Source organism: Prionailurus viverrinus, chromosome B3, assembly GCF_022837055.1.
Source record: "Prionailurus viverrinus isolate Anna chromosome B3, UM_Priviv_1.0, whole genome shotgun sequence".
Classification (NCBI taxonomy): domain Eukaryota; kingdom Metazoa; phylum Chordata; class Mammalia; order Carnivora; family Felidae; genus Prionailurus; species Prionailurus viverrinus.
Window position 1 is genome coordinate 68,260 of NC_062566.1, and position 12,165 is coordinate 80,424.

Consider the following 12,165-nt stretch of genomic DNA (forward strand, 5'->3'; position numbering starts at 1 on the left):
GGGACCACAGCTTCTCTGAATAAAGGAAAGATTCCCCTCCCTCAAAGTTTGACACCTATGGCCTCTTACTGTCACTACCAGCAGATTCCTTTCCTATTCCTCAAGCCTGATCTAGAGTAGAGGGCTTCTCCTAAAGTAAAGCTGATGCTTACTTCTGAGCTTCTGATTGCATTAAGACCAGGCCAGAGAATAGTCGATTTAAGAAACAAACAAACAATCAAACAAAACAGTAAACACTGCTGGTTCTGGGGTACTTTGAATTCTGGTCTTCTTCCCCAATCTACCTGTTCCTGTTTGCTTATCAAAGTCATCAAATGGTCCCACCATGCATTCTGTCCAAGTTGTTAACTGTATTCAAGGGGAGACACGGGGTGAGTGTGTTTGCTCCGTCTCATTCAGAACTGGAAGTGCTATACCCATAACAACTAGCTTCATACTAGTCATTGTATTTTTCAGTTCTGGATTTCTAGTTGGTTGGTTTTTAAGTCTATGCCACTTTTTAAAGTTTCTAGGGGCGCCTGGGTGGCTCAGTCAGTTAAGCGTCCGACTTCAGCTCAGGTCACGATCTCATGGTCTGTGAGTTCGAGCCCCGCGTCGGGCTCTGGGCTGATGATGGCCCGGAGCCTGGAGCCTGCTTCCTATTCTGTGTCTCCCTCTCTCTCTGACCCTCCCCCGTTCATGCTCTGCCTCTCTCTGTCTCAAAAATAAATAAACGTTAAAAAAAATTTTTTTTAAATAAATAAATAAAATAAAGTTTCTAGTTCTCTGAAATTTTCAAACTGGTTTTTTTTTTTTTACCTTCTTTGAATACAGGAAAAAGAGTTTTAGTTTTATAGTTCATGTCTAATAATTCCAAACGTTAGAATAGTTGGAACCCCCATGGACACATTATATTATCTGCTGGTTTTGCTACTTCTTTTTCACATTTTCCTCTCTTGGTGTGCCTGCTTATCTTCATTTGGATGCCAAGTGTTAATTTTTTTAACATGTATTCATTTTTGAGAGTGAGAGAGACAATGCATGAGCAGGGGAGGGGCAGACAGCGAGGGAGACACAGAATCAGAAACAGGCTCCAGGCTCCGAGCTGTCAGCACAGAGCCTGACGCGGGGCTCGAACTCACAGACTGCGAGATCATGGCCTGAGCTGAAGTTGGACTCTTAACCGACTGAGCCACCCAGGCACCCTAGATGCCAAATATTATATTTGAAGTGCTTTTTAAAAATAATTAGAGGCCAGGGGTGCCTGGATGGCTCAGCCAGTTAAGCATCTGACTCTTGATTTTGGCTTAGGTCATGCTCTCACAGCTTGTGGGATTGAGCACCGTGTAGGGCTGCACACTGATGGCACAAAGCCTGCTTGGGATTCTCTCTCCTTCTCTCTCTGCCCCTCCCCTGCTTGTGCTCGCTCTCTCTCAAAATAAATAAATGAACTTTAAAAAATAATTTGAGTCTTAAAGTGACACTATCGTCCTCCAGATGATTTTCGCTTCTTCCAGGTGCTTGAAGGCACCAGGTGTCTTGAATCACCTTAACCTAACTTCAGGGATTGGGATATGTGTTTGTCACCTGGGTAACTTAGAGCTAAACCTCAATCCCTGTGTGGGTAATTTACTTCTGGCTCACTATTCCTTCAGGGTCCCAACCCAAAGACCAGGGGGTTGACCAGGGCTACTACTCTTGAGACCACAGATGCCAACCTTTGTGTCCCTAGTCCCATAAGGCTGTGTCTAAAACACTGCTGAGTCTCTCATTCTCCTCTCCTGGAGTGGCAAACAGCTGCTATGACAAACACTGGGTTTGTCACCATTCTGGATTTCCATTTTGTCCCATATCCCGGGCTGCTAACCCTTCACTTTGTCCTTTACTTGCTGTCCTCTGTAGGGAAACTGGTCTGAACTATCTAACCTAGCACTACTGGAAGCTGATATTCAATAAATGTTAGTTCCCCCTCCTTTCCGTCTCATGCTCGAGCCTAGGTGATGTTACAGTTCATGCTAAACCAACCAAAGCAGAATACAAGACATAGAAGAGAAGAAAAAGTGTTGAGATGCTTTGAAAGCATCTGGGCATTAAGACTAGGACAGGCAGGGTTGCATTCCTGGGCTAGCCCACCATCTTACTTTTGCTTCATGCTCCCTGTCCTTCCCAGAATGGCTTCCTTCCTCTCTCCCACCTATCTGAACTCTTTCAACCTGGGGATATCATGGACACTCTTCCAGATCAGAAAAATTCGAGCTGATGCTTTTCTACGATGGTATTTCCAGCAATGAATCCTGTACCTGCTGCCAACCAGCCTGGCCACGTCCCAGATGCCTTCCCTGGTCACTGTGGACTACTTCACCCTCCTTCCCTGGAAACCTACTGCAGTAACCATTCACCACACCCTCTGTCCTTGTGGTTTGGTGTAGGTCTAATGCCCTCGATTCACCAGAGAATTCCTTGAGGCAAGGATCATGCCCCTCCTCAAGTCCCCCCTCTCAGAAAATACTTGTATTCACGTATTCTCTGAAAACCAAAGATGCCTGGTTATGGGAGGGGAGTTTCCAAATCTCGGTATGATCATCCCCAAGTCTGAGATCGCAAGGCGTTCAGCAGCGCTCTCCCATGTCTACACTGTCCCCTCCAGAGACCTGGGAAGATGGGGCATTCCACCATGTCCCCACACTCCAGTACCTCAGCTCCAGAGATCTAAGCCAGTCTCAGGAAGATCTCAGGTTAGAGCACTAACAAGCAGCCTTTGAGGATACTGGAGGCCAGTTCCCACTCATTAAGTACCTTCAGGGAAGACTGCTTCTGCCTGGGGAAAGAGCTGTCTACACAGCATTACTGGGCTTAGGGGCAGGGGAGCATGATGTCTAGACATTCTTAACAACCCAAGAGGCCTCAGTCCCAGCACCTGCTCCTCATCCATATCCAATATGGAAGCCTCATCTAAACTGTCAGAGATGTCCCCTATCTCCAGGAAAGGAAATCAAGACAAAGAAGGGAGCAGTGGCATCAGAGCCCTGAGTCAAGATCCTTCAAGTATAACCCTAACAAGAGACATGCTGAGCCCGTATGAAGGAAGCATCAGAACTTAAAAAGAGGTATGAAAGAGGCTTGAATAGTGGAAAGGAATACCATGCCGTCAGGTGAGAAAGCTAAATATTAAGATATGGATTTTTCCAAATTAATTCTTCTACTTACTATAATCCCAATCAGAATACCCATGATATAGAGACAGAAAGCACGTTAGTGGTTGCCCGGGTCTGGGGGTGGGGACACGGGTAAGCTGCAAAAAGGAACAGGGATCTTTTTGGGCTGATGGAAATGCTCGAAAATGGGATTGTGGTAATGCCTGCATAACTGTAAGTTGTGTATATTAAATTGCACATTTGAACTAGGTGAATGTTATAGTATATATATGACATCCCAATAATGCTGATTAAAATATATATCTAGCAAGTTTTACTAAAAGATCGTTCCAAATGCAAATTGCACTTCCGTTTTCCAAGATTTAATAGGCTTTTGATCTTGTTGAAAACAGCTTACCACTTTTTTAAATGTGATTTAAAAAAAAAAAAAAGGTAAATATAGAGGTACCAAAAAACTAGTATGTGGGAATTTAAAGAATTTCAAATAGTGATTCTATAGTTTTCCTAGAGGAATGAACAAGAGAGAATAGCTAAGAAAAATTTAAAAGACATCTAAGAGGGTTGCTTTGCCAGAAATTAAAGCTACGATCATTCAAACAAGGCCATTCTGTTGTAAGAATCAACAAACACATTAACAGATTAAGATGAGTATATATACAGGAACCAAAATCGGCCTTAATGTGTATAAAAATTAGTATGTCAAGAAAGAATCACAAACTAATAGCTAAGAATTAAATATTCCACAAATGATACTGGGGGAATTACCTACTTGCTAACTAAAAGTCAAGCTGGAAACTGATGCTATATTATATACTCAAATCAATTCCGGGTTAATTTAAAAGTCAAATGAAGACATTCAAAAAACAAAAAATTACTTAAAATGTAGACGAATACTTAATGAACCTTAGAACAGGGAAGGAATGCATAAACTATGAAAGAAATGGTTAAAATATCCATATGGTGGCACCTTATTGCAACCATTAAAGTTTTCTGGATAATTTTTAGAAACCATGAGAAGATGCTCATGAAATACTCAGAAGTGAAGAAACCAGGTTATAAAACTGACTCAGAAGAACAGCACACATTACATTTTAAAAACAATAGGGGCGCCTGGGTGGCGCAGTCGGTTAAGCGTCCGACTTCAGCCAGGTCACGATCTCGCGGTCCGTGAGTTTGAGCCCCGCGTCGGGCTCTGGGCTGACTGTTCAGAGCCTGGAGCCTGTTTCCGATTCTGTGTCTCCCTCTCTCTCTGCCCCTCCCCCGTTCACGCTCTGTCTCTCTCTGTCCCAAAAATAAATAAACGTTGAAAAAAAAAATTTTAAAAAAAAACCAATAAAACTACATATACGGAAAGGTTGGTACATACACCAAGAGGCTTCTGGGTGGTAGAACTATTGTTACTTTCTCCATCAAACTTGGAGGGCTCCCCCCTCCCCATATTTTTCACCATGACCGTGGGTTTCTTTCATAATCAGAAAAATAAGGGGTTTTTTTTTCAGACTTGGGAGAATAAGAATATGAAAAAACATGGGGCGCCTGGGTGGCTCAGTCGGTTAAGCAACCGACTTTGGCTCAGGTCATGATCTTGCAGTTCATGGATTTGAGCCCTGCATGGGGTTCTGTGCAGACAGCTCGGAGCCTGGAGCCTGCTTGGGATTCTGTGTCTCCCTCTCTCTCTCTCTGCCCCTCCCCAGCTCATGCTCTCTCTCTCTCTCTCAAAAATAAACACACATAAAGACAAACAAACAAAAAGAATATGAAAAAACAATCAAATTCGGCCACTAAAAAGCAGCAGCTTCAACATGCACATAGATGTTAAATGTGTTTCTCACATGTGTGATCTATTTCATGAATTTTTAGAGCACAGAAGAATGAAAGACACACAAGCATTTTGTGGGAACAGTGGGACTGGTGCACCTGTCCCTCCTGAGAGGCAAGGAGGGCCCTGCCAGGAGGTGCAGCCGGCCCGGCTGTGGCGTCCCCACCCCTGTGGGCGGGGAGGCCACCTTCACTCAGACTTGGCTGCGGGCCTGGTCACTTCCCAAACGAGCTCCCTCGGGGCCCATGAGGGCCATCCCTGCAGCAAGGCCCTCCTGTCCAGCCTGAGGACTGTCAGGCACACAGAGTAGCCCTGGCTGGGCCACTAGGAAGTCACCACACCGGCTGCCAACATCTCCAGAGACCAAGAGTGAGGGGTGAGTCATGAACAGACTGAGTCTGGTTTGAGGTTCACTCCACCCCAAACCCTCTGAACTACTGTCCCCACAGACTCACTCAGCACCACTGGAAGAAAACCAGTTCCCCTGATCACCCTTAAAACTGATCTCTCCCTGGGGTGCCTGGGTGGTTCAGTCTGTTGGGCATCTGACTCTCGATTTCAGCTCAGGTCATGATCTCACGCTTCATGAGTTGGAGCCCGAGTCAGGCTCTGCGTTGACAGCATGGAGCCTGCTTGAGATTCTCTCTCTCCCTCTCTCTCTGCCCCTCCCATGCACTCTCTCTCTCTCAAAATAAATAAATAACTTAAAAAAAAACAAACCTGTCTCTCCCTCCTTTCCCAATGGAAGTTCTCTCCATGGGAAAGGCAGCCCCCCCCCAACCCCGTTGTCCGTGAAGCACCCCTTCCCTGTGCCCTCCATGAGGTCTGGGGGCAGGTGGCTTGTCCCTTCTGTCGTCTGCCCTGGGTTTTGAAACGCCCTTCCTTTCTGCCACTCAGAAGGAATACTGTTCACTATAAAACCGCCTGCCGAAACTCCTGTGAAATAGTAATTGCCCTCTGCTCCCTGAAACAAGATTAGCACGGACCAAATGGGACAGTTTCTTCTGTCGTGCCTCTCAACCCTGCCCTCCCCAGTCCCCAAACTCCTTAATGCTGTCGCCCCCCTGCCTCTCTCTTTGAAGAGTGGATATCCCCATCCCTACCTCCACACAAAACATCAACTTCCCTCTCTCTGCTGGCTACCCGACCCCTGAAAATGATGGCACTCCTGTTCCCACATGGAAGAGTTAGCATCTATATCCCTGGTAGTAGTTATCTTTTGTCTCCTGCCATTTATTTAGTTCTTAATATGCATCCGGCCCTGTGCTGAGCACAGACTCTCAGTAGCCTTATGAAGCAGGTAGTATTTTTATTCTGATTTTACAACGTGCCCAAATCACAAAATGTTAAGCATATAGTCAGCTTAAACCAGAATTTCCTGGACAGTTGCTATATGTTTTTTAAGTTTATTTACTTATTTTGAGAGACAGCAAGCAGGGGGAGGGGCAGAGAGAGGGAGAGAGAGAATCCCAAGCAGGCTCTGCTCTGTCAGCACAGAGCCCAGTGCGGGGCTTGAACTCACCAACTGTGAGATCGTGACCTGAGCCGAAGTCGGACACTTAACCGACTGAGCCACCCAGGCGCCTCTGACATATATTTTTTTAATGTTTTTTTTTAAGTTTATTTATTTATTTTTGAGAGAGACAGAACAGTGCAAGTGGGGGAGGAGCTGAGGGAGAGAGGGGGAGGGAGAGAGAGACAGAGAGAGAGAATCCCAAGCAGGCTCCGAGCTGCCAGCACCTATGCAGGGCTCGAACCCACCAACAGTTGATATTTTTAAAAATCTTCTGCTAAGCATCCAGGTCGAGACCCCCTGCACACTACAGTGCGCTCCTGTTCCTCAGTCTCCCCACGAAACGCTGCTGCCTCAGTATAGCCCACAGAAAACTCTCCACGGGCTCTTTCCCCACCAAAGAACATCATTTTCCTCTCCCTCCCTCTGGGACACGGTCCCTTGGCCCTGAGCCCCCATGCTGTCAGAGGAGAGGGTCAGAGTCAAGCTGTGCTGCCCTCAGGCCTGGCATCTGGAGATTGGCTGGAGTGAGGGCCAGGCCTGTGGTCCCCTGCTCCTGGCGGGTACTCCATCACCACCTCACCCCCTTCTATAAATAGCCCACTGCTCGCTGGCCGCCGAGCTGCTGGAGCAGGAGTTTCCATGAGGTCAGCTTCCCAGAGCAGCCTCTAGGCACCCAACACCCACACTTACCTCTCCTGGAGTCCTGTGGCCTCCTCGCCCCTGCAGGGGGCTGTCCCGGGTGCCGTGTCTCCGCCGGGCAGGGGGTGTGGGCACTTGGGCAGAGGCCTGAGGTGAGGCCTTGCCTAAGGGCTCTGGAGCCTGGCCCAGCGAGGAATCGGGCATGCTGTCGGTGGCAGGCTCCTCTTTGGGCTTTGGCGGAGCAAATCTCCTCCTGTTGAAAGGCCTAGCCGGCTGGGGGGCTGAGGATGGGGGCTGGCCAGGGGCAGCAGGCCCCCTTTCACCCCCGGCCTCGCTGGGTACCTTCCCCGAGGACGTCTCTCCGGGCGCCCGGCCACTTGGGGTCTGGGGCCCCTCCTTCCCCTGAGGCCTGCCCCCCCGGGTGCTCTCCAGATACATGTCCTTCAGGGAGAAATACGCTTCCCGGTCTGCACCTGGGGCGGGGGCCTTCTGGGCCCGGTCCGGAGTGCCCACAGCCGCGCCTGGCTTCCTGGGGCCATCCACTCCCGAGGACGCAGGCCCCCGTGCAGCCCTGCCTCCGGGCCGGGTCTCTACCTGCTCCACATTCACGGGCCCCTGTGTCCCCGGGGGCTCAGGCTTGTCTGAACTCGGGGCACGGTTTTCAGAAGAACGGTGGCTTCGAGCTGCCTTCTCTAACTCTGGCTTCCGCAGACCTTGCTTAGGTTCCTCGTCTTTCTTTTTCTTCTTGGCCCCAGACTCCTTCTGGGGGGCTCTTTGAGGCGCCAGCTCCATGGCCTCATAGATGTACGTCAACAGGCCGTGCTCCCCATCCTCCCCGTTCTCCGGGACAGCCTCCCCGTTGGTGGTCACCTCTCCGGGCACAAAGCTGTTGATCAGCCCCAAACCGGGGTGCCCACCAGGCTCGGTCTCTTCCACCTGCCACGCCGCCGGGGTCCCGTCCTCAGCCTCCTCGGTCGGGCCCGGGGGCGCAGGCACCTCAGCCCCGCTCAGCCGCCGCTTCCGCTGGAAGCGGTCGGGGCTGAGCTTCCGCAGGGTGTCGGCATCTCCCGCCACCTCCTTCCTGGGCTTCCAGCTCTGCTCGATCTCCCGCAACTTTGCCGCAGCCTTGCGCTTCAGCTTGGCGAACCAGCGCTGGTGGATCTTGTACTCGGTCATGGTGCCCACCTCCAGGACCCCCGAGCAGGACACGATGCCCTTGGTGTTCCGGGCAGACGCCTGGTAGATGGCCGCATCTTCCTCCTGACACCTAGACGTAGGAGCAGGAGATGCCGACCCGGCCCTCCTGCCAGGCGAGAGGCCCCACGCCCCACAGCCAGCGCCTCCTGGAGCTGAGCACGCTGCCCCGCCCCCCACGGGTCCCGCCCTGAGCGCCACCCCCCACCCCCAGACATCACCGTGTCATCCAACGTACAGATGGGGAAACCGAGGCCGGCACCAGGGAGGGAGCTGGCCCAGGTCATGCTGTTCCGGGAGGGGATTAGACTTGGGGCCTAGGAGAGCTCCCTTCAGAAGCAGGTGACCCGCATAGCCCCCTTGTGAAGTAAGGATGACACAGGAGCCTTTTTTTGGCAGCTGACCTCATGGAAAATGTTTCTACGGGGCGGGACCTCCTCTGGTTGTGCTCCACTCTCGGGCTGTCAGAAACGCTCCCACCCCGGCCAGAGGGGATCCCAGGCACTGGCGGGCAGACACGCCTCGCCAGCAGCGGGTTCGACTCCGCAGCAGAAACCAGCCCCACCCTCCTCCACCCCTGGACCCCGCCTGGGCATCCGCGTCCCGGTGGGCCCACTTCTGACGGGGCCACGGGACCCTCAGGCGACCAGAGAGGCGGCTTTCCCCTCACCTGTAGAGCTGCAGCGTGTGACGGTTGCCCTGATGCATGATCTCGTATTTCGGCAAGCCACAGTAGCGGTCTAGCTGGACATCATCCTTGTACCAGGTCACCTCCGGCTCTGGGTATCCTACGAAGGGGGCAGGAGACCGGGTTGCGGGAAGGCCAGTTCCAAAGCAGCGGAAGGGGAGCGCAGAATGCCCCGGCTTCCCGGGACCACCGGAAGCACCTGGGCTGGCCCGCCTGCCCCACCCGCCGGAAGAGAAGGGCTATCATTTGGCTCAACTCATTTGCAGAAGCCAGGCCACGTCAGGGCTGAAAACTGTGCCCCCTTCAGCAGCTGGAAGGCAAAGAGGGAGGAGAAACTTCCTCGCTTCCTGGTAAGAAGGGAAGCAAGAAGTTTCCAGAAAGCCTTGGCTGGTAGAAATAAGCCTCCTTCCTTCAGCGTCCTGTTCCACATCCTCAACCGTGGTCACAGTTCTATCCTCAGAGACGCCCCCACCAGTACCCCAGCACCAAGAGCCCTCTACTTCCTGCCCAGGTTGCTGAGCTGCTGGTATTTTTTGATGACATGGCTAAAACACACCCATCCACCCATCCATCCACTCATCTATCATCCATCCATCCCTAACTCCCTACCCGCTCCCACTGCCGTGAGGCTGACCAAGGTGTCTCCCCAGCCCCTCTCCCGGGGTGGGGGTGGGGGCTTCTGGGAGAGCTTCCAACTGTCAGAGTCACGGTCCCTGCCTCCATCCCCACGTGGCTGAGGGGTCCAGTGATGGACACCAATCAGCTAATCCAATCCAGTTACTTGACCTAGGTCTTAGGAATCAATATCTCGAGACACTCTACCCTTGGGTCTGGAACTGTAACCTCAAAGGAGGGGGCAGCCCTGTTGTTCTCACGGACCAGCCTAGAGCAAGATGGAAAGACGAAGCTCGTATTCAGAACAGAATAAGGGATCAGAGACAGACAGACAGTCTCAACACCCTTCCACATATTGAGTCCACGCCTTGCGTGGACACAGCTGCACTCCTCAGTCCCACAAGAAGCCCGTCTAGCCTTCCAGTGAACTCGGCTTCATTTTTTTTTTTTTTAATTTTGTTTAAAGAGACAGAGTGTGAGTGGGGAAGGGGCAGAGAGACAGAGAGACACACAGAATCTGAAACAGACTCCAGGCTCCAAGCTGTCAGCACAGAGCCTGAGACGGAGCTTGAACCCACGAACCGAGAGATCATGACCTGAGCCAAAGTCAGACGCTTAAAAAACTGAGCCACCAGGCGCCCCGCCTGCTTCATTTCTTAAGCTAACGCCAAATGATTTCCACTATTTATGAGAACTCAGAGACCCCTAACACACACGCCCTCCAACATATGTATTCTGTGTGTGCTGACTGCCAAGCGAGGATTATAAAGATATAGAACGTCACCACCAGGGTCTCTGCTCTCCGGGAACCCACCGAACAGTAGAAAAGATCACACGGGGGGCGCCTGGGTGGCGCAGTCGGTTGAGCGTCCGACTTCAGCCAGGTCACGATCTCGCGGTCCGTGAGTTCGAGCCCCGCGTCGGGCTCTGGGCTGATGGCTCGGAGCCTGGAGCCTGTTTCTGATTCTGTGTCTCCCTCTCTCTCTGCCCCTCCCCTGTTCATGCTCTGTCTCTCTCTGTCCCAAAAATAAATAAACGTTGAAAAAAAAAATTAAAAAAAAAAAAAAAAAAAAAAAAAAAAAAAAAGAAAAGATCACACGGGGCTCACCTGCTCTGTCTGCCCTGCCGTCTCCGGGTAAACTGCCCACACTCCTACCTCCAGCCGACCCCACTGGATCCCATCTCCTCCTGCCTCGTCAAGGACATCTCTCCAACAGTCGCTCCTGCCCCCTCCTGTGTCATCGAACCATTCCCCTCCACTACATGACTCCCGGAGGCATGCAAGCCTGCTGTATGGATTTCACAGAAAAGTGCTTCAGAAGTGCCATCCGCACTCTGTCTCCTCTCCCTCCCCATCCAGTTGGGCTTCTGTGCTCCCAGGCAGCAGCAGAACTGTTCCTGTCGAGGTCGCTCACGACTCACACATTGGCCAAATCTACGGGCAATTCTTTTTTTTTTTTTTTTAATGTTTATTTATTTTTGAGAGAGAGAGAGACAGAGCAGGGGAGGGGCAGAGAGGGAGACACAGAATCCGAAGCAGGGTCCAGAGCCCAAAGCGGGGCTTGAACTCACGAACCGTGAGATGGCGACCTGAGCCGGTCGGACGCTGAACCCACTGAGCCCCCCAGCCGCCCCCAACTGGCAATTCTCATGCCTCATCTACCGAATCTGTCAGCATTGTCCCCCCACCAACCCCGCTCCATTTCCTGAAAACTTTTCCTCACTCTTATGGAGTGCTCTTCCTCTTTCCTCGTCTGTCTCTTCTCCTAGACCCATGTCCCATGAGGGCAGGAATCCTATCCTCTTTACTGCTATATCACCGCCACCTAAGATCGTGCCTGGCACGTAGTAGTTACTTAATAAAACCCTGCTGGATGAGTGAGTAAAGGAGTGAGTAAGGACACGAGCAAACAAACAAGCAAGGGACAGATGGGGAGGGTGTGCCTGACGTAGGAACCGTAACAGTACGGTGTGGGGGTGGAAAGTAGAGGACACGCCGGGGAACGTACAGGAACAGGGAGCAAGGGAGGCGAGGCGGCAGCTGAGGCGGCCAGGAACAAACTCTGGGCAACCCTGACTGTAAAGTGAACCCCATGTTTCCACTGTGAGCTAAAGTCCCTGGTTACATCACCGCGTGTGGCCGGGGCCAGCACAGGTGTCCTCACCATCCTGTGTGATGATCTCATCCCTCCGAGAGCCCGGCTCAGAGCCTCCCTGCCCCATGATCTGCCCAGTAGGGCCTCAGAGTCCAGGGCACCTGAGTCCAGTCAAGCTGGGGCAAGGAGGGAGATACTGAATGGGCCTCACAGCCCGAAGGCGGAGGCCTCAGCCCCCGTGCCATCCGCGGGGTGCCTCTTCGAAACACGGGGGCCAACCTGACAGCTTAGGGCTCCGTGGCAACAACGGGTTTGGATGGAAAACATCTCCTTGTCCCCTGGATGATACGAACTGTGTTCCAAAACACACAAAGGCAGGAAAGGTCCTTCCTTCCGAGCGGCACACGCGTGTGCCCACGGGCAGGCATGCGCACACGGATACAAGCTGTAGCCAGGGACACCCC

The 12,165-nt window shown here is 51.7% G+C and overlaps 1 protein-coding gene across 1 annotated transcript in view; it reads right to left on the minus strand.

Annotated features, from left to right (window-relative positions):
- Window positions 1–12,165, minus strand: part of ALPK3 (alpha kinase 3) — a 52,082-nt gene that overhangs the window by 23,400 nt on the left and 16,517 nt on the right. Inside the window, exons 4-5 of the mRNA XM_047864353.1 lie at window positions 8,973–9,090; window positions 7,160–8,375 (exon numbers count right to left, since the gene is read on the minus strand). Of these exons, the coding sequence (XP_047720309.1) occupies window positions 7,160–8,375; window positions 8,973–9,090 (1,334 nt within the window). The remainder of the gene's footprint in view (window positions 1–7,159; window positions 8,376–8,972; window positions 9,091–12,165) is intronic.